The sequence below is a fragment of the Colobus angolensis genome, unplaced genomic scaffold, assembly GCF_000951035.1.
Source record: "Colobus angolensis palliatus isolate OR3802 unplaced genomic scaffold, Cang.pa_1.0 Scaffold207, whole genome shotgun sequence".
NCBI lineage: Eukaryota > Metazoa > Chordata > Mammalia > Primates > Cercopithecidae > Colobus > Colobus angolensis.
In genome coordinates this window covers 2,946,935-2,969,595 of record NW_012115233.1, presented here as the reverse complement: position 1 = coordinate 2,969,595, position 22,661 = coordinate 2,946,935, and the positions used below count along the sequence as shown (strand labels likewise).

Here is a 22,661-nt window from a genome sequence, read left to right as displayed (position 1 = left end):
ATCCGCCCGTCTCGGCCTCCCAAAGTGCTGGGATTACAGGCTTGAGCCACCGTGCCCGGCCCTCTTCCTTTCTTTCTTTCTTTTTTGAGATGGAGTCTTGCTCTATCGCCCATGCTGTAGTGCAGTGGCGTGATCTCAGCTCACTGCAACTTCCATCTCCTGGGTTCAAGCAATTCTCCTACCTCAGCTTCTTGAGTAGCTGGAACTACAGGTGCTTGCCACCACACCCAACTAATTTTTGCATTTTTAATATAGACAGGGTTTCACCACGTTGGCCAGGCTGGTTTTGAACTCCTGACCTCAGGTGATCCACACGCCAAGGCCTCCCAAAGTGCTGGGATTACAGATGTGAGACACTGCGCCCAGTCTCTTTTTTTTTTTTTTGAGATGGAGTCTTGCTCAGTCGCCAAGGCTGGAGTGCAGTGATGTGATCTTGGCCAGGCTGGTCTCAAACTCCTGACCTCAGGTGATCCACCCGCCAAGGCCTCCCAAAGTGCTGGGATTACAGGCATGAGCCACTGTGCCCGGCCACATTATTTATTTAGATGGTCATTTGTACACTGCCTGTCTTGCCAATTAGACTGATGGAAATGAGGGACCTGTTAACTGTTGTAGTCCCGGGTCTAAATTGTGTGGCATAAAGCAAGCACTCAGTATTTGTTTTGTTTTTCTAAGAGACAGGGTCTCACTACGTTAACTGGGCTAGACTTGAATTCGCGGCTCAAGTGATCCTCCTGCCTCAGCCTCCCAGGTGTCCCACACCACCACAACAGGCGTCAGTATATGTTTGATGAATGAATGAATGACTAAGTATATGACAGAAAACACCTTTCAGGAGTTACAAACTTGGAGTATCTTGGAGTGGAAATGGATCTAGGAAGTTAGCAAGTTCAACCATATCCCTTCATCCTTCTGGCTTAAAACTCTCTCTGCACTGACCTGTCTGTGTCTCTGGACCTCAGACCAGGTTTCCAAGTTTTCTTTTCTTTTTCTTTTTTTTTGAGACACAGTCTCCTGGTGTCGCCAGGCTGGAGTGCAGTGGTACGATCTTGGCTCACTGCAACCTCTTGTCTCCTGGGTTCAAGCGATTCTCCTGCCTCAGCCTCCTGAGTAGCAGATTGCAGGTACCTGCCACCACGCCTGGCTAATTTTTTGTATTTTTAGTAGAGATGGGGTTTCACCATAGTGGCCAGGCTGGTCTCCAACTTCTGACCTCAGGTGATCCACCTGCCTTGGTCTCCTAAAGTGCTGGTGTGAGCCACTGTGTCCAGCCAGGTGCTTAATGAATTTTTGAATGAATGTATGAGAAATGGGAATGGTGTGGATCCACCTTTTATGCCTGAGAGAATCCAACCACTGAAAATGAGATAAACTAAATCACAGGCAGATGCTCTAAATTCAGCAATAGCATGAATTAGAGCATGCCATGAGTTGGAGCAAAGTATTAATAAAGATAATTTCTGTTACACTTATAGAAAACAGCTAATACATAATGATTGCAGTTAGTTAATACCAGGCTCTAAGTATTTAACTTGTACTCTTATTTAATTCTCACCATAACCTTATGTAATATTATCACTATTATACAGATGGATCAAATGATAATACCAGAGATGTTGGTATGCCACAGAGATGTTAACCAACTTCCTACAGGGCTCACAGGGAGGCAGTAATGGAGCCATGAAATGAACCCAAGAAATCTGGCCCCAGGGCCTGTGTTCTCAGCCCCTACATTATGCTGCCTTCTGATTAAAAAAATAGACATCTTGAAAAAGTATAGACAGGAAAGCGAGACAAAAATCAATGAAATGGAAGGGAGGAGAGGTGAGAAGCTACACTGTAATAAGAACAAATTTTCAGAAAGTTATTTTCAAATCCTATAGTAATAATACAGATGCTTCTTGACTTATGATGGGGCTATGCCTGATAAATCCACCTTGAGGTGAAAATAATCCACCTAACCTTCATAAAGCTTAGCTTAGCCTAGCCTACTTTATGTGTGCTCAGAGCACTTATAGCCTATAGTTGAGCAAAATCATCCAAGAGTCTTCTATCATAAACTGTTGCATACCTCATGTAATTTACTAAATACTGTATTGAAAGTGAGAAAAGAATGGTCATATGTGAACTCAAAGTATGGTTTCTGTTGAATGTCTGCTGCTTTCATACTAGTTGAAAAATTTTAAGTTGAGCTGTTGTAAGTTGGCAACCTGAGTAATACAAAGCCTAACATTTACTTTTGCTAGTTACCATGCTAACAGCTTCTCAGGCTCTACCTCATTTAATCCTAACAAGAATCTTGTGAAGTAGATACTGTACTATTATCTCTGCTTGAAGTCTGAGGCTCAGAAAGGTGATGCAACTTGTCAAAGAACATACAGCTGAGTGACATACTGGGATTTGAAACAAGGTCTCCTCAACTCTAGGATCTGAGGCCTTATATACAAAATTGCTTCTGCGACAAGTACAGCGGTTCACCCCTATAATCCCAGCACTTTGGGAGGCTGAGGAAGGAGGAACACTTGAGCCCAGGAGCTGGAGACCAGCCAGGGCAACATGGCAAAACCTCGTGGCAAAAAGTACAAAAAGTTAGCCACACATGGTGGTGCACTCCTATAGTCCCAGCTACTTGGGAGGCTGAGGTTGGAGGATCACCTGAATCCAGGAGGCAGAGGTCGCAGTGAGCTGAGATGGCGTTAAAGCAATCCAGCCTGGGTGACAAAATTGCCTCTGATGAAACTGATCAGTTAAGTGTAAATACCAATCACTAAAACTTACAAATGATGTCTAACAGGGCAGCGTCATTGAGACTTGCACGCTTTTCCTAAAAGAGAGAACAAATTATTTAGTAACCGTGGTTGACAGGTTTGGTTCTATCCCATTTAAAACACATTTTAGGATTGGTTAGAACAGACTATTAGTACATTCTCAGTATTTTACTGACAAACTGTCTCCAATCTGTTCTCCTGTTAACCAACGGACATTCTTACTGATTCATGTCTTAGCCCAGGCATTCACAACCTTCTCTCATAATTTATTCCTCATTCATCACTGTTAACTTTTTGATTTTTACAAAATTAACTTTATTGAAGTATAATTATCATCCATTAAACTGTTTAAAAATATATTTTAAATATATTTATACAATTTGATACATTTTGACTTATGAATATACACACAAAACCATTACCACAGTCAAGATAGTGACAATATCCACCAGCACTGCCTCCCAAATTTTCTCGTGTCTCTCTTTTTTTTTTTGAGACAGAGTCTTGCTCTATTGCCCAGGCAGGAGTACAAAGGTGCACTCTTAGCTCACTGCAACCTTGTCTCCCAGGTTCAAGTGATGCTCCTGCCTCAACCTCCTGAGGAGTTGGGATTACAGGTGTGCGCCACCACGCCCAGCTAATTTTTGTATCTTTAGTAGAGAAGGGGTTTCTCTATGTTGGCCAGCTGCTCTCCTAACCCCAAATGATCTGCCTGCCTTGGCCTTCCAAAGTGCTGGGATTCCAGGCAGGAGCCACTGAGTCCAATCTTGTGTCCCTTTCTTATCACCGCCCACTTCCTTCCACTCTTCTTGGTTCCCATGTCTCTACCTCCCAAGCCTTAGTCCTAAGGCGAACGCTGATCTGCTTTCTGTCATTACAGATTTGTTTACATTTTCTAGAGGTTTATATGAATGTTAACATAAGTATGTACTCATATTTTGGTCTGGCTTTTACTCAGTACAATTATTTTCATATCCATCCATATGTTAGCATCTATGAATACTTCATTCCTTTTTATTGCTGAGTATATCCACTGTATGGATACATCACAATCTGTTCATTTCTTTACCTGCTGATGGACATTTGGGTTGTTTCCAGTTTGTGGCTTTTATGAATAATGTTGCTGTGAACATTAGTACACACATCTTTATGTGAACGTGTTTTGTTTTTAAAACAATGCTACAGTGCATCTTGATTTATAGAACTAAATATTTATCAATTATAATATTTATACATACCTCCTTATTTTTTATTATTTTCTCATCATAAATTTCTGTAAGTAGAAATGCTAGGTCAAAAAGTATATTTATTTAAAAGCGAAGGAGGCCAAGCATGGTGGCTCACACCTGTAATCCCAGCACTTTGGGAGGCCAAGGTGAGCGGATCACCTGAGGTCAGGAGTTCGACACCAACCTGACCAAGATGGCAAAACCTCGTCTCTATAGAAAATACAAAAATTAGCGAGTGTGGTGGTGTGTGCCTGTAGTCCCAGCTACTCAGGAGGCTGAGGCACTAGAATCGCTAGAACCTGGGAGGCAGAGGTTGTAGTAAGCTGAGATTCTGCCATTGCACTCTGGCCTGGATGACAGAGCAAAACTGTCTCAAAAATAAACAAATAAATAAATAGAAGTGAAGGAGGGATGGGTATATTGGAATAAGAAAATTATTTGAACTATATTTGCAACTTTTCTGATAGTCTGAAAACAGTTTAAAACAATAAGCAATTAAGTAGATAAATACACATGAAAGACAGGGTCTCTTTCCTTACAACTCTGCCAATACATTTGGGTGTTGCTGTCTTTTCTTCCTTGATAATTTGATAGATTTTAAAAAAAAATGCAAAAAACACTGCTCATTATTTTAATTTGTACTGTTTTTTCTTCTCCTATGATATTTACTTTTTCCATCTTACTGATTTGTAAGCATTCTTTTAAGATGAAAAGGTCAATTAAAAATTAGGTTTATTTCCACTGCAGCTGTATATAGCCCTCATCACTTCACTAATAGTTTAGCAGCTACCTTACATCTCTTTTGGGATAAGGAATAGAAGAAAGAAAAACCCAAAGGGGTATCACTGTGTTCAAGATTCATCATTTTTAACACTGTTACCTCACACAGACGGATCAAGTGCTGAACTACAGATTCCTTTCTCTGCCGGAAATTTACAGTCTGCAGTTGATTTTCAGACAAAAAATCCCAGGCCTTCAGGATTGTTGTCAGTTCATTCATGGGGATTTTCAAGATGGTCCTCTTGATGAACTCAGCAACAGTCTCATCCATCTCTTTGGTGCTTTTACAAAACAAAAACAGCACAACAAAGTATTAACCAAATACAATACTTGTCTGTTTTTATTTACACATACACACACACGTATGAAAAATAGAGACAGGGTCTCACTACATTGCCCAGGTTGGTCTTGAACTCTTAGGCTTACGCAATCCACCCGCCTCAGCCTGCCAAAGTGCTGGGATTACAGGCATAAGCCACCGCGCCTGGCCATCAGCATATTTAGCTGGGATTTTCATTTGTAGGTCAAACACCTAAATGTTTACACTTTTTCAGCTATTCTGCAGTGTTTTAGCATGAGCATTTAATTATTTTCTCCTTAATGTATATTTAAATGTTTCAGAGTTTAAAAATTAGTGCTATCTCTCCTTTTCTGGCTAGAGTATTTTGATGTTTTGATAGCAATGATATATAAATCATTCATTCATTCATTGATTCATGTAACCCCTTACTGAGGACCTGTGCATGCCAGGCACTTTTCTAGGCACTGGGGATAGATATATCTTCGGCCAAAAAGACAAACATCTGTTCCAGTATGGTGCATCCATTCTAGTGGGGAGAGAGAAACAACAGAGGAATCACAAACTATGTTAAAAGTGAGGAGTGCTGGAGAAAATGAAATAATTTTGGCAGGCTGAGTTGAGGGTGGGAGTGCTGGAGAAAGTAGGCCTCATAGGGAATATGACTTTGGGGCAGTCCTTGCAGGAGAAGGAGTCATGTGGTGGAAGAGCTTTCCAGGCAGAAGGAACAGCATGTGCAAAAGTCCCGAGGCAAGAGCCTGCTTGGGGCCTTCAAGGAACAGGGAAGGGTGGCCTCCAGTGAGGGGACAGCAGAGACAGGAAGGAGGCATAGAGAAGGAGGTGAGGTCAGTGATCATGGAGGGCCCTGAAAGCCACTGCAGGGATCACTGCTTTTTTCACTCTGCAAGGTGCTGAGCACAGGCAGGACATGCTCTCGTTTAGCTTTTCTGCCAGGATCAATCTGGCTACTATACTGAGAACACAGCGTAAGGAGGCGAGGGCAGAGGTTGGAGGTTAGTGAGGCAGGGGAAGAAGTCAGATTCTGGATACACTTTTAAGAGGGAACTCACGGGGTTTCTAGATGGATTACATGTGGGGTGTTAGATCAAGAAAAGAACCAAAGATGAAACCAAGGTTTTTACCAGGGAACTAAAAGACAAAGTTACTATTAGCTGAGATGGTCAAGACTACGACAGGGGCAGAAGAAAGCTCAGGAATTCTGGAAATCTGTTCTCAATCTGTTAATATTAAGATAAAGATGAGAGTCCAAAGGAGATACTGAATAAACAGTTGGATCTGTGAGTCCACAGGACATGCTAAGAGCTAGCGGTGCAGTGGATTGCTGTCTCTTAGTCCTTTAATGCACTACCTGTGAACAAAGAGCTCTTCCCTCCCTCACTTCTCCTGCCCATGCCTGAAGGTGAGATTCTTCAACTGTCTATAAGGTCCCGAGCCCCAAATCCAGTGTGGCTCCCTCATCAATAGGCAAGGGGTATAATCTCCAGAGGAATGACCTAGCGGCTGAAGGAATAAGGAAGGAAGATTCTGAGCTCTTTTATTCTTTTCCTCTGGGCAGAAGTTGTGAGCCAATGTTGACAGCTGATCTCACCTCTGCTACTTTATTTGGGGACACCGGTGAGCATCTCTCTCTCTTCAAATACAGAACAAAAAAACAAACAAACGTGATATTTATTTTTCATTCGAGATAGAGTCTCACTGTGTCACCCAGGCTGGAGTGCAGTGGTGCGACCTCGGCTCACTGCAACCTCCCCCGCCTGGTTCAAGTGATTCTCCTGCCTCAGCCTCCCAAGTAGCTGGGACTACAGATGTGCACCACCACACCTGGCTAATTTTTGTGTCTTTAGTAGAGACAGGGTTTCACCACGTTGCCCAGGCTGGTCTCAAACTCCTGACCTCAAGTGATCTGCCCGCCTCGGCCTCCCAAAGTGCTGGGATTACAGGTGTGAGCCAACGCGCGGTCTGCAAACGTGATTTTTAAACAATGCAGGGTACCACCTGCATACTTTAATGTCCCTTAACAGTGTATCTTCTAGGAAGGCACACATAGACCTTGGGTGTCTGTGTTTAAGACACAAGCCTGTAGTCTTATCTGTTTCCTTTACAACTTTGGGAATTCCAGGGACAAAGAAGTATCTTCCTACAAGAGTCCTGGCTGTGCCTTATTTGTTAAAAGCTGAAAAATTATCCTTGTCTACTTCTGAAAAGAAATAGATAGTTGACTGTATTTTAAAAATATACTGAACATGACAGTAAAACAAAGACAAAGAGGAAGGATTAGGAAGGATTAGGAGTTTAGAAAGAGAAAAATAACTGAATTAAGGCCGTAGGAACAGAATCAGGATCACGAAACAGGAGTCGGATTTGTTTCTTTGTGTAGTTACTGGACCATCTAAAGCCTTCACCATGGTCTACAAGGCCCCGTGTTGCATGGCCCCCGCTTCCCTCTCCTTGATTTTCTGAGCTTCCAGCTACACTAGTCTCTTAGTTAAATAATCTCTCTGGGGAAGGACCATTGTGCCTGCAGTTACGGCTGCCTAGAAGGGTCTTCCTGCACATGTTCTCTCCAGTGACTTCTTGTCATTCAGGTGTTAGCTTAGATGGTTTCTCCTCAGACTTATCCTGACCACCCAACCAAAAGTTACTTCCCCACTCTCTACTGCTAATTTTTTTTTTCTTCCTTTTGTTTAGATGCAGCCTTGCTTGGTTGCCCACACTGGAGTGCAGTGGCGTGATTTCTGCTCACTGCAGCCTCTGCCTTGCAGGTTCAAATGATTCTCCTGCCTCAGCCTCCTGAGTATCTGGGATTACAGGTGTGCACCATGACACCCAACTAACTTTTCTATTTTTAGTAAAGATGGGGTTTCACCATGTTGGTCAGGCTGGTCTTGAACTCCCAATCTCAAGTGATCCTCCCGCCTCGGCCTCCCAAAGTGCTGGGAGTACAGGCGTGAGCCCCTGCGCCAAGCCATCCACTGCTAATTGTCTTTACGGAACTATCTGAAATTATCTTTTTAAATTTTCTTGTTTCTAAAATTGAGCTCCAGGGCAGGGCGATGTTTTTATTCACAGTTATACTCCTCGACCGGAAAGGCGTCACTATAGCCAAGAACAGTCTACTGCGTCCTTGATAAATACTTGTGGAATGAATGCCTGAGGAAACAACCTGGGTGAACTGGGATTCAACAGTCAGTGAAACATCAAATCAACACCTCTCCCATTAAGAACAGGGGCGAGGGGCCAGGAGCGCGCCCGGCACCATGCATCACTTGAGGTCAGCGTTCGAGACCACCCAGGCCAACATGGTGAAACTCTGTCTCTACTAGAAATACAAAAATTAGCCGGATGTCGTGACGCACACCTGTAGTCCCAGCTACTCGGGAGGCTGAGGCAGGAGAACCGCTTGAATCCGGGAGGAGGAGGTTGCAGTGAGCCAAGAACGCGCCACTGCCCTCCAGCATGGGCGACAGAGCAAGACTTGTCTCAAAAAAAAAAAAAAAAAAACCCAAAAAACCAAAACACACAAAGGCGAGGCGAGGCTATTAAAATTGAATATTGAGCCCTATCAAATTAAACTGTGGGGAGGGCGCAAGGAGGGCTTGAGATTCAGCATCTTTTAAAAAGTACATCAGATGATTAATTCCGGGTAAAGTTTGCAGAACGCCAGTCTAAAGAAATTTGGTAGAGCGCACTCAATCTCACCAATTAAGATGGAAATCCCTTTAGTAAAGTTTACCCCTGTGACCATTTTTAAACTTTCCTTTTTTTGTTGTTTTTGAGACAGAGTCTCGCTTTGTCGCTCAGGCTGGAGTGCAGTGGCGCTATCTCAGCTCACTGCAACGTCCGCCTCCCGGGTTCACGCGCTTCTCCTGCCTCAGCTTCCCAAATAGCTAGGATTGCAGGCACCTGATACCATGTCCGGCTAATTTTTCTATTTCTAGTAGAGACGGGGTTTCACCATGTTGGCCAGGTTGGTCTCGAACTCCTGACCTCGTGATCCACTCGCTTCGGCCTCCCAAAGTGCTGGGATTACAGGCGTAAACTACCGCGCCCCGCCCCATTTTTAAACTTTCTTTGTACTTCCTAGGGCTTTAGTGCCTGGCATACGGTAGATACTCAAGGTCTGTGGAACGCATGATCAAAAAGATCCATTTTAAGTAACGTTCCCGTAGCCACACACCTCTGCAGAGCTCCAACAGGCAGCGCGAGGTGCAACGCAAGAGGCTACAGGGACGAAAAACGACGGAAGCCGACGTGACAGAAAAGCAACTCTGGGCCAGGAAGTAACCCCACGCTCGGAGAGCGCAGCCCCTGGTCACATGACCACACGGCCCGCCTCTGACGCAGTCGCGTGCCTACGTACGGCTCGACGCGCCCCACCGCGGGCGCGGTGACGTCACGTGCGGCACAGCGTCATCGCCCCCTCACCTCGGCCCGAATGGTAGTTCCCCGCCCCGAGCCCCAGCGCCAATCTTGAGCCTCACAACGTAGGACAATTAAGAAAAAGCCGCTCCCCGAGGCCTGGGATCTGGCTTCCTCAAGGCCCCACACCCTCCCGGGCCCGATCCAATGCCACCCGGGGCTCTCTTACCGGCCCACATCTCCTTCAGTCTCTCTCTTCGGCAGCTGTTCCCGCCCGCCGCGCCTTCAAAGCCACCAATTGCAGTTCTCGTCACCTCCAAGCCCCGCCCAGCGGAGCGCAAGCAACAGTCTTGGGCACAGGGGGCTGCACGGGGGAGCGACTGAAGCGAAGGTCGCCGAGCGCCCGCGCGGCTGTTCTTAGAAGTATACAGCCTTGCACCAGTAGTGGACTTACACATAGGCTCCGTTAGGGTCTGGCTTGTGTGCTCGGCTTGTGACTTAGACGCTGTCGTGCCTCAGTGGACTCACTGTGTCTCCCCCCACGACGGACGGAAATGGGCCCGTCCAGGCCAGGCGGCGCATGCGCCTCGGGGCCCTCGGGCAGCGGGGGCGGGGAGCCCGGACCGCCGTGGAGCGGTGGAGGGCGTCACTGGCCTTCGGTGTCGGGCAGCCGGCCTTCGGGTCGGGCGTCTCCGTTGGTAACTGCCGCTTCAGTTCTCCCGGTGTGGCCGCGAGTCCGGTGAGTCTTGGGAGTCCGGGCCGTTGCGAGCGCTGTCCGTTGTCCCTCCTCAGGTTCCCTGACAGCGCGTCCCGCCGAGTCCCTTCCTGCTGCCAGTCGGCCCCAGGAGATGGGGACCCGGAAGACCCGACTGCCGCAGGCCCATAGCCGGGCTGCTGCGCTGGGGAGGCTGCGAGTGAGATGGCTGGGCGCTAGCTGGAACGTGCTGGTGGCTGAGAGCGGCCTTGGGCGTCGCTCGGGGTTGCAATCCGCTCGCCACTCACTGGCTAGTGACCTTGGGCGGGCTCCTTTCCTCCCGGAGCTGGGGCTTCCTCGCCTGTAAAATGAGCCTTGAGGAATGGAGCCCTCAACGCAGGGTTGGACACGACGAGCGCCCAGTAAAGTGTTGTTGTTGTTTATCTAGCAGTTGAGAATTTGCAGGTAGAAAACGGGCGCCGTTCAAGCACGTCTCAGCTGCAGTGCCCTGTGGCGGTCAGTACACTTTACTCTTTTTTCCCTTTTAGTACCTCCTCCCCCCCCAAGGAAAGTAATACACTCACCTTTCTTTTCTTGGGTTTAAAGATCAGGCGTTTTATGTAGAGTCTTAAATAAATCAGTTTTGGAAGTCTTCATTGAAAACCTTAAAGGCATGGAAGTTTTCGATGGCAAAGAAATTGTGTTGTGATGCCATTCGTATCTCCTCTCCTGTATATGCATGCCTTTTGCACTTGTTTAGTTGATTTAAAATGAGTTTTTTTTCATCCTTTTCCTGCTGCGTTGAGGTCTGAACTAGTTGTCAGTTTCTGACATTTAGCGAACATGGATTGGGCATTTACCACGTGCATTTGTAAGAATGCTCCCTCACGAGCCTGTGCGTTCCTTGAGATGTATGAACTAGTATTTCCCTCTGAAATTCACATGATTTTGGCAGAGTGCTCGGCACCTTGTTAAGTCCTGGTAATGTTTATTCAGGGAAAGCTGCGAGGTCGCTTTCACTGAGAAACTCTTTGGTGGAAGTCAGAGTAGTTAAGCCCTTCTCCCCAGGCAGCCCCCGGGGTCCGTCTCAGAAGCAGCCTGGCATGGGGTCTACAGTACTAGCGCCAGTCACATTCTTGGTGGTATCGGTTCAGAATTGGTTCTGTGAGAAGTCGCTGTGATAAGTGGAAGTGGGCAGGGGAGGCAGTCCCTGACTGTGTCTGCTACCTCTGCTGCAGTATGGCTCATAGTTTGAAAAGTTGAAAAATAATTATTTAACTAATACCAGGGCCGAAATGTAGGCTTTAAAAATGTTTAATGTTCTTTATTTTTATATATTTTTATTTTTTATTTTTATTTTGAGACGGCGTCTTGCTCTGTCGCCCAGGCTGGAGTGCAATGGCGCGATCTCGGCTCAATGCAACCCCCACCTCCCGGGTTCAAGTGATTCTCGTGCCTCAACCTCCCGAGTAGCTAGGGTTACAGGCCACGCCCGGCTAATTTTTGTATTTTTAGTAGAGACGGGGATTCACCATGTTGGCCAGGCTGGTCTTGACCTCAAGTGATCTGCCCACCTCGGCCTCCCAAAGTGCTGGGATTACAGGCGTGAGCCACTGCGCCCAGCCTAAAAAAATGTATTTTAGAAAGCGGAGTGTTTACAGTTTTTTTCTGGAGAACAGATTCTTCAGACCGTGAACAACAGACTTTTCTGGCCTTGTTTTTTGCATGTTTTGCAATAACATTAGAAATTACAACTGTAGTGTAAATTTCCCGTACAGCCGCACAGTAGGAAAATCTTTCTAAAGAAAAGCCAACTGGCATTAAAATACAGGGTTCTTCCTTGTGATTATAGATTTGCTAGAATGCTTACCCGTTTTCTTTATACTAGAGTTAATACAGCGCTCTTGATTTATTTTCTAAAATTGTGCCACCTGGTGGTTGAAATCTGTCTTAGACTGCTCTTGAGGAAAATTGTACCTCAGTCGGTAGACTAAGGTTGAAGGAGTGAGTAAAATAAAGCTATAATTTTTTATACCTTCACTAAGAGTACCCTACCGCTTCTACCCTCTCAGCTTACTCCCCAGGAAAAGTTAAAATTGCCCTTATGGGCCCCTTAGCTATCAAACTACATTTGACAGCTGAAAATTTTAAGGGATTTCAGTGGACTGTTTGGTATCGTGTGCATACACACAGTGGATGGGGCTGGATTGAGGAGGGAGGTGGTGAAATCGTGACAAATTTACCCTTTTGATGTTTTCTCAAATGCCAGTGTAAAGATGAGACTGACAGACTCTTTGGTGGAAGTCAGAGTAGTTATGCCTTTCTCCGCAGGCAGCCCCTGGGGTCGCTCCCAGGAGCAGCCTGGCATGGGGTCTGCACTGGAATTAAATATTACTCTATTCAAATAATAACAGTTTGAATGGAATTTATCCCTCTCTCTCTATTTCACTGGAAACATCCAAGAACGAGGTCTTATGTTCTTTCACTCTCGTTTCCATCATACTGCTGATGTTTGTAATTATTATTATTATTATTTTTTGTTGTTGTTTTTGTTTTGTTTTTTTGAGACGGAGTCTCGCTCTGTCCACCAGGCTGGAGTGCAGTGGCGAGATCTCTGCTCACTGCAAGCTCCGCCTCCCGGGTTCCCGCCATTCTCCTGCCTCAGCCTCCCGAGTAGCTGGGACTACAGGTGCCCGCCACGGCGCCCTTCTTCTTTTTTGTATTTTTAGTAGAGACGGGGTTTCACCGTGGTCTCGATCTCCTGACCTTGTGATCCGCCCGCCTCGACCTCCGAAAGTGCTGGGATTACAGGCGTGAGCCACCGCGCCCGGCCTGTAATTATTATTTGTTGAGATGGAGTCTCACTCTGTCGCCCAGGCTGGAGTGCAGGTGGTGCCATCTCGGCTCACTGCAACCTCTGCCTTCAGGGCTCAAGCGATTCCCCTGCCTCAGCCTCGCAAGTAGCTGGGATTACAGGCCCCCACCACCACACACAGCAAATTTTTGTATTTTTAGTGGAGACTGGGTTTCACCATGTTGGCCAGGCTGGTCTTGAACTCCTGACCTCAAGTGATTTGGCCTCCCAAAGTTCTGAGATTACAGGCATGAGCCACTGCTTCCAGCTTCACATAAGTTATTTTAAACCCATGCCATCACTGAGATATAGGTCAAGAGCAAATTCCATTTTATGGAAGAGAGACTCAGCTCTCAGATTAGTAACCAAAATGACATAACTTATGAGTAGCTGACTAATGACAAATACAATACTCTTCTCTTTTTGTGTGTGTCTTGACAGACTCACTATTTCCACACTTACAGAATAATATGTTGGCTGCTTTGGAACTTGGGCCTAGAATGACTACCTGTTGAACTTGTAGTCAGTTAGAAGCTCTTTGGGAATAGTTTTTTCCATTTGAATTTATTTCATTCACAAACTGCTATGAAGGCATGCCTCTCCTATTTTGAACATGGATTAAAAATCTGTCATGGTTAGAGATTATGTTGGGTTGTAACTTTGCAGCTAACTGCTGTGTGACCTGGGGCTTAGTTTCTCTATGAAAATGTGAGCAGTGCATATTTTGACCTGTGAAAAGACAATTTCTCATGGTTCATCTGAATTTAAAAGGCTACCTGTTTCATAGGGTTGTTGCATTATAAGACTTGTGCTTAGCACGTGGCAAGTGTTCAACAAATTATTTTCTAAACTAATAATGATACCTTCTTATGAGTTTGAAGAAATTTTAAGAATTAGAGTATGGAATACATATTTAGCTTTTCTTCAGTTCGTAAAATGTATTTTGAGTTAAATTGTGTTACTAGAATAGTCTTTTAAAGGTGAGTACTGGAAGACATCCGCACTTAATTCCATGTGTTCTGAGAGAACATTGCCATTGTTTTACAGTTGTACCTCATGTATTATACCCCAGAATACAGCAGTACATCTGTGTATGCACCAAGTGACACAAAGTGGATGGAAGGCAGCATAGGTGACGGGTATATAGAAGGCAGGGGGAGGAAGAGCCTATCCAGCTAAAAATATATGGCAGAAGAAAGAAAGAAGTGACAGGGAAAGCAGGGAATCTGTTGGATGAGGGATAAGGTGAGTGTTCAGAGCTTTAGGTTAAGTAGTACTTTCTTACCAAGAATAGGAAAAGGAAATGAAATTAAACCATTTTATTCTTTGACATAGTCATCTAAGCTAAGAAAGCAGAAGGGCCTCATAAATATATACAATTATTATTTGTCAATTAAAAGTAAAACTAAATAATGAGAATTAGAAGGGAAGACGTTTTATTGGTACACCACCCAGATCGACAATAGCATACGTATTTGAGGTAAACTTGTTATAGAGGGAGGAAAATATATACCATTTTATGTACTTAGGCTTATATACATCTTTGCGTCTGTTAATATTATCTCAGTCAGTGTCTTCCCAGGTATTTGTCAATTAAAGAAGTCATTTCGGTACATCATAAGCTTGTTTCTGTATTGTAAAGGCACACATTTGAGTGCCGGTTGATAGAAAAGTGCAAAAATATTTTGTCAAATACATTTAGAAAATGTTAGAGACATTTTCTAGTGATTAAACCAGTGTTTGTTTTCTGTTGTTGTTGTTTTTGAGATGGACTCTTGCTCTGTTACCCAGGCTGGAGTTCAGTGGTGCCATCTTGGCTCACTGCAACCTTGCCTCCCAGGTTCAAGCGATTCTCCTGCCTCAGCCTCCCAAGTAGCTGGGATTACAGGCGCCCGCCACCACGCCGGGCTAATTTTTTTAATTTTTAGTAGAGATGGGGTTTCGGCATGTTGGCCCGGTTAGTCTTGAACTCCTGACCTCAGGTGATCCACCTGCCTCAGCCTCCCAAAGTGCTGAGATTACGGGTGTGAGCCACCGCGCCCGGCCTATAAAAAATAAGGCAGAAACCAGATAACTAACACTTCACATAAATGTAGGTGCATAATATTGGTATGATATTAGATGACTTAAATTGCTGAACTGTATGAAACTTAATTTTTCTAAGGCAAAAAATAGATGTCATTGGAAGGATCTTGGAGTCAGTGGCAGGCAAACAATTTGAGCTTGGCTGCATTTTTTTCATTGCAAATAAATACTTAGCTGGGTGCAGTGGCTTTATTTGTGGTCTTCAGCTGTGTGTGTGTGTTTAGTAGTTACTGAATAGAACAGGGACCTACTACATTTTTATAAGTTGCAATTGAAATAGTAGCCATGCTGTAATCCTTTGGAATTATTTGTTCAGATAATTTTTTGTTTTTGTTGAGTGGCAGGTGGATGGACAGTTTGAATTTCTCACAATTTTTTTTTTAACAGCTTGAGGTGTAATTTACCTACCATAAAATTTGTATGTGAAATACACATAAAATTTACCATCTTAACCATTTAAATGCACAGTTCAATGGTATCAAATACATTAATAATGTTGTGCAACCATCACCACCGTCTGTCTTCATAATATTTTTTATCTTGTAAAACTTTCTGCCCATTAAACAGTAACTACCCATTCTTCTCCTCCTGCCCTTCCACCTCCCTCTGGTAACCACCATTCCACTTTCTGTCTCTTTGATTTTGACTACTTTAGGTGCCTCATGTAAGTGGAATGTTAAAATACTTGCCTGTCAAAAAATGTATAGTTTCAAACTTTTATTTCAGATTTTGGGGGTAAGTAATGTGCAGGTTTCTTACATGGGTGCATTGGGTGATGCTGAGGTTTGGGGTACAGTTGATCCCGTCATGCAGGTAAGTGAGCATAGTACCTAACAGTTTTTCAGCCCTTACCCTCCTTCCACCCTCTGTTAGTTCCCAGTGTCTTCTGTTGCCATCTTTATGTTTGTGAGTATCCAGTGTTTAGCTCCCACTTACAAGTGAGAATATGCCATATTTGGCTTTCCGTTGCTGCATTAATTCACTTATGATAATGACCTCCAACTGCATCCATGTTGCTGCAAAGGACATGATTTCATTCTTTTTTATGGCTGTTTAGTATTCCATGGTGTATATGTATCACATTTTCTTTATCCAGTCCACTGCTGATAGACACTTAGGTTGGTTCCATGTCTTTGCTATTGTGAATAGAACTATAAAGAACATATGAGTGCATGTTTCTCTTTTTGTGGAACGGTTATTTTCTTTTGGCTATATACCCAGTAATGGAATTGCTGGATCAAGTGGTAGGTGTTTTAAATTCTTTGAGAAATCTCCAGACTGCTTTCCACAGTGGGTGAACTAATTGACATTCTCACAACAGTGTATAAGCATTCTCTTTTCTCACAGCCTCCCCCAGCATCTGTGTTTTTTTGACTTTTAGTAATAGCCATTCTGACTGATGTGAGGTGGTATCTCATTATGGTTTTGATTTGCATTTCTCTGATGATTAGTGATGTTGAGCATTTTTTCATGTTTTTTGGCCACTTGTATGTCTTTTTGAGAAGTGGCTGTTCATGTCTTTTGCCCACTTTTTGTTGTTGTTGTTTATTTGTTTTGTTTTTTGAGATGGAGTCTCGCTCTGTCGCCTAGGCGGGAGTGCAGTGGTGCCATCTTGGCTCACTGCAACCTCTGCCTCCCGGGTTCAAGCCATTCTCTTGCCTCAGCCTCCCAAGTATCTGGGACTACAGGCGCCCGCCACCATGCCCCGCTGATTTTTGTATCTTTAGTAGAGATGGGGTTTCACCATATTGGCCAGGCTGGTCTCGAACTCTTAACCTTGTGATCTGCCTGCCTCAGCCTCCCAAAGTGCTAGGATTACATATGTGAGCCACCGCGCCCGGCCTTTTGCCCTCTTTTTAATGGGATTATTTATTTTTTGCTTGTTGAATTAATTTCCTTATAGATTCTGGATATTAGACCTTTGCTGGATGCATAGTTTGTGAATATTTTCTCCCATTCTGTAGGTTATGTTTATTCTATTCATAGTTTCTTTTCCTGTTTTGAGATCTTTAATTAGGTTTCAGTTTTTCTTATAATTGCTTTTGAGTACTTAGTCCTAATTCTTTCCTAAGGTGAATGTCCAGAATGGTGTTTCCTGGGTTTTCTTCTAGGATTCTTATAGTTTGAGGCATTCTATGTAAATCTTTAATCTATCTAGAGTTATTTTTTATGTATGATGAAAGGTAGGGGTGTACTTTTATTCTTCTGCATATAGCTAGCCAACTATCCCAGCACCATTTGTTGAATGAGAAGTCCTTTTGCCATTGCTTCTTTTTGTTGACTTTATCAAAGATCAGAAGGTGTGTGGCTTTATTTCTGGGCTGTTCTGTTCCATTGCTCCATGTGTGTGTTTTTGTAGGAGAAGCATGCTGATTTAGTTATTGTAGCCTTAGTCTGAAGTAGGGTAATGTGATACCTTTGGTTTTTGTTCTTTTTGCCTAGGATTCTTTTGGCTATTTGAGCCCCTTTTTGGTTCCATATGAATTTTAGGATAGCATTTTCTGATTCTGAGAAAAAATGCCATTGGTTGTTTGATAGGAATAGTGTTGAATCTGTAGATTGCTTTGGGCAATATGGCCATTTTATGATACTGATTTCCCCAATCCATGAGCACGGAATATTTTTCCATTTGTGTCATCTGTGATTTCTTTCAGCAGTATTTTGTAGTTCTTCCTGTAGAAATCTTTAACCTCCTTGGTTAGATGTATTCCTAGGTATTTTATTTTTTTGGTGGCAGTTGAAAATGGGATTGCTTTCTTGATTTGGCTCTCAGGTTGAAAGTTATTAGTGTATAGACATGCTACTGATTTTTCCATGTTGATCTTGTATCCTGAAACTACTCAAGTCATTTGGCAGAGTCTTGAGGGTTTTCTGGGTATGGAATCACATCATCAGTGAAGAGAGACAGTTTGACTTCTTTTCTTATTTGGATGCCTTTTATTTCTCTTGGAATAAATAAGGCTATTTATGTATAATAAATAATTTATTTATTATAAGCTGGGACTTCAGTGCTGTGTTGAATAGGAGTGGTGAGAGTGGGTATCCTGTTCCCTTGTTCCGATCCTCGAGGGAAATGCTTCCATCTTTGCCTGTTCAGTATGATTTTGGCTGTGAGTTTGTCATAGATAGCTCTTACTATTTTGAGGTGTACTCTTCAGTGCCTAGTTTGTTGAGGGTATTTATCATGAAGGGATGTTGGATTTTATCAAAGGCTTTTCTCTATTGAGATAATCGCGTGGTTTTTCTGTTTAATTCTGTTTGTGTGGTGAATCACATTTATTTTGCGTATGTTGAACCCTATATATATGTTTTTTTTTTTTTTTTTTGAGACGGAGTCTCGCTCTGTTGCCCAGGCTGGAGTACAGTGGCCAGATCTCAGCTCACTGCAAGCTCCACCTCCCAGGTTTAGGCCATTCTCCTGCCTCAGCCTCCCGAGTAGCTGGGACCCAGGCGCCCACCACCTCGCCCGGCTTGTTTTTTGTATTTCTTAGTAGAGACGGGGTTTCACTGGATTAGCCAGGATGGTCTCGATCTCCTGACCTCATGATCCGCCCGTCTCGGCCTCCCAAAGTGCTGGGATTACAGGCTTGAGCCACCGCGCCTGGCCTATTTATGTTTTTTGACTGGCTTATTTCACTCAGAATGTCCTCACAGTTCATCCATGTTGTAGCATATGTCAGAATTTCCTTCCATTTTAAGGCTGAATAGTATTCCATTGTATGTATATACCACATTGTGCTAATCCCTTCATCTGTTGGGCTCTTGGGTTGCTTCCATGTTTTAATTATTATGAATAATATGCTGTGAACATGAGTGTTCAAATATCTCTTCAAAATCCTGCATTGAATTCTTTTGAGAATATAGCCAGAAGTGGAATTGTTGGATCATATGGTAACTTCATTTTTAATTTTTTGGGAACTGCTATACTGGTTTCCACAGTGACTATCCCAGTTTACATGCCCGCCAACAGTGCACAAGAATTTCAGTTTCTCCACATCTTCTTTAGCATTTGTTACTTTCAGGGTTTTTTCAGCATTAGCCATCGTAATGGATGTGAGCTGGTTCCTGTTTTCTATTTGGAGCTTTTAAAAAATGAAAGCAACTGGTAGGTTCTTTCTTTTGGTAATCATTTCTGAGTTAGAAAAAATAGGTTAAACCCAGGTGGGGCACGGTAGCTCATGGCTATCCCAACACTTTGGGAGGCTGAGGATCACTTGAGAGGAGTTTGGAACCAGCCTGGGCAACTTGCAAGACCTCTGACTACCAAAAAAAAAAAAAAAAGAACAGTTGCCCATAATGTTTTTCCTTTGACCTTGGCTGCTAATTTTCCACTTTGTGAATGAACCAGTTAAGCTTAAGTTCAGAGATTGCAGCTGCATGTTTTCAGTGTAATAATTAGTTTTTTGGCTATATCTGTTAAATTTGAAATTTTTTTCACAACTTCTGGTGTCATTTCATTGTTTAGTTTTTTTTTCAGCCAGCTATTAAGAAAAAAGCAATCTATATTCACACTAATGTGAGACTAATGACCCCTTAACCCTCAGAATAATATACATTTTAAAATAATAAGCCAATTCTCTTAAAAAATCTGAACAAAATGAGTTGTTAATTTCGGGAATGTGGCAAAAATATTTGAAGTCACACTTATTAATATAAGCAAGCTATTTCTGCTTTAGCACTTGTTTCTGGGATTGGGTCTCTTGAGGCTTCCTGCTTTTCTCCTGAACCTGCAGGTTCTCTAAACACTACTGATAACTTGCTGAATATGTTAAATCATTGAATTTAGAAAGCTTTGGCTCAAGTTTAATAATTTGCCTGAGGTCACACAGCTGGTTAGTGGTTAACATACTTCTCTGATAAAGGTCACTGAAGGTTCTTACTGAAGATACTTTTAGGTGGCATAACAAATGTATTCATGCATATTCAAGACACTCTTGTATCCACAGGTTGCACTGCTGTGATCCATCATCATCTCCTAAAGATGCATCCTGACTTATCTCCACACTTGCACACTGAAGAATGCAACGTCTTGATTAACTTGCTTAAGGAATGTCACAAAAATGTAAGAGTTCAGAAAAACGACTGTACAGCCAAAATGAAACTTAGGTATAACACACTGATGTAAAATGTTATCTCTGTTAATAGAAGGAAATGATAATGTCTTAGTAAGGAGTCTGAGTTTAGTCAAGATAAGCAGTTGATATGTGTGAAATTTTTTTTTTTTTTTACACAAACTACCTCCTTTTATGATTAGTAAAAATCAAACATGGTAGTTTGTTAGGTAACGTCTGAACTGGTATGTAACAGTTGGAATCCATGTTCTTACAATGAAATACTTTCTCTTTCCTAATTATAGGGCACTAGAACAATTATATTCAGTGCTGACTCTTCTGATTATAATGGAATTGTTCTAAGAGTATCTGCTCTTTGATGGCTACCATTCTGTTTAATGGTAATAGAAATGTGTTACATAATTAGACATTAACTAGATTTATGATTGGCTTAATCTGATGTGTTCAGTTGTTAGTGGAGTGGAAGTAAAATTACATGGTTAAAACCAAAATAGAAAAGGAGCCCATCCATATTTGGAATGCATTAAATCAAGCTGATATTTTTATAGCTGTTGAATATTTAGCTTTTCCTTATATGTTTGATATATGACACCGTTGTTACAAGAAGCATTTGTTTTTTCTTTAGCTTTGCATGATGCATAGTTTTTCTCATAATATCCATAAACTGTAGATATATCAAATTATAATAATAGTAAGTATCACTTAAATGAGTAAAATTTATAGATCAAAAGTAAGGTGGTAAGTAGTACTTATAAAATGTGAAGTCAGATATTTTTACTGGTTCAAAGAATGTTGTCGATGACACTATTTTTGGGGCTATTTTCACTATACATATAGATCAAAATGAGCCAGACTACATAAGTAAAACATAAAGTTTCGATTTTTAAAGTAAAAACTATATATGTTCACTGTTTAAAGAACAAGAACTAATTATTTGTGTTAAAGTAGAATATTTCAATTTGTTTATGGTCAGTTACAGTCAGAGACAGAAAAGGAGAGGGGATCTGGCAACAGAGAGGCACAGTGGAGGGAAAGAGAGTCTGTGGAATAACATTTCAGTCTTGTTTTGAGAATTTTGCCAGTATAGCCCTTTAGATGTATGTTGTGCTTTTTGTAATACTAGACATAAATAAGGATATTATCTCTTCATATTTATTTCCTAGGTTAATCAAATTAAGGGCCAGAGTTTTTGAATCCTTGCTTTTAAGTAGTCTTTGTTTTATGTTTATATTTGTATGTTGCTTTTTGATCCATGACTATTTTAAACAGAAATCTATTTAAACATTTTTTTTGTTTGTTTCAAATGGATTTCTTCTTGAATCACTGGAACTAAAGATGGATTTTAAAAAATTAACTTTATTGAGGTGTAATTTACATGTAAGGAAATGCATCTATTTTAAGTGTACAGTTTGATGAGTTTTGTCAAATATAGACACCCATGCAACCACCATCACAGTCAAGATCTAAAACATTTCTATCAGTTTCCTGTGCCCCTTTGCAGTGAGTCCCCAACCCTTACCTCTTGCCCAGGTAACCACTGATCTACTTTTTGTTGATACAGATGAATTTTGCAGTTCTAGAATTTGTTAGAAATGTACACTGCATTGTATATTCTTTTTTATTTTTTGAGATGGAGCTTCACTCTGTCACCCGAGCTGGAGTGCCGTGGTACAATCTTGGGTCACTGCAACCTCCGCCTCCCGGGTCCAAGTGTTTCTCCTGCCTCAACTTGCCTAGTTGCTGGGGTTACAGGTGTGCGCCACCACACCTGGCTAGTTTTTTTTATCTTTAGTAGAGACAGGTTTCACCATGTTGGGCAGTCTGGTCTTGAACTTCTGACCTCAGATGATCCTCCCACCTTGGCCTCCCAAAGTGCTGGGATTACGGACTTGAGCCACTGCACCCAGCCTATATTGTATATTCCTATATTTTGAACCGTGATATGTTTTTGAGGTTCATACATGCTGTTGCACATGTCATTAGTTCATTTATTTTTATTTCTGAGTAGTATTTCATTGTATGGATATGCTACAGTTTATTTACCTATTGATGGACATTAGGCAAATAAACAGTTTGCAGCTGTGCTGTTTTGGATAAAGCTGCTATGAACATTCATGCACAAGTTGTTTATTTTTGAGACAGAGCCTTGCTCTGTTGCCCAGGCTGGAGTGCAGGGGCACAATCTTGGCTCACTAAAACCTCTGCCTCCTGGGTTCAAGCAATTCTCCTGCCTCAGCCTCCCGAGGAGTTGGGATTACAGGCGTGTGTCACCATGCCTGTCTCATTTTTGTATATTTAGTAGAGATGGGGTTTCATTATGGTGGTCAGGCTGGTCTCAAACTCCTGATCTCAGGTGATCCACCTGCCATGGCCCCCCAAAGTGCTGGGATTATAGGCATGAGCTATCGTGCCCAGCCATCATGTGCAAGTCTTTGTGTGGACATCTTTATATTTTTCTTGGGTAAATACCTACGAATGGAATGACTAGGTCATGTGGTAAG

At 42.6% G+C, this 22,661-nt stretch overlaps 2 protein-coding genes across 5 annotated transcripts in view; one reads left to right on the top strand and one right to left on the bottom strand.

Moving 5' to 3' along the window:
* Positions 1-10,124, bottom strand: part of CENPN (centromere protein N) — a 24,627-nt gene extending 14,503 nt beyond the window's left edge. For all 3 annotated transcript variants that reach the window (XM_011942145.1, XM_011942147.1, XM_011942146.1), the window contains exons 1-3: positions 9,685-10,124; positions 4,878-5,058; positions 2,779-2,824 (exon numbers count right to left, since the gene is read on the bottom strand). In XM_011942145.1, coding sequence (XP_011797535.1) covers positions 2,779-2,824; positions 4,878-5,048 — 217 coding nt within the window. In that variant the 5' untranslated portion in view covers positions 5,049-5,058; positions 9,685-10,124. The remainder of the gene's footprint in view (positions 1-2,778; positions 2,825-4,877; positions 5,059-9,684) is intronic.
* The window catches only part of CMC2 (C-x(9)-C motif containing 2), a 46,755-nt gene that overhangs the window by 3,868 nt on the left and 20,226 nt on the right, over positions 1-22,661 (top strand). The window contains exons 2-3 of one of the 2 annotated variants that reach the window (XM_011942149.1): positions 15,815-15,901; positions 20,035-20,150. In XM_011942149.1, the coding sequence (XP_011797539.1) occupies positions 20,070-20,150 (81 nt within the window). In that variant the 5' untranslated portion in view covers positions 15,815-15,901; positions 20,035-20,069. Of the gene's footprint in view, positions 1-10,118; positions 10,195-15,814; positions 15,902-20,034; positions 20,151-22,661 lie in introns of those variants that run through there. The other variant, XM_011942148.1, reaches the window with a different exon arrangement.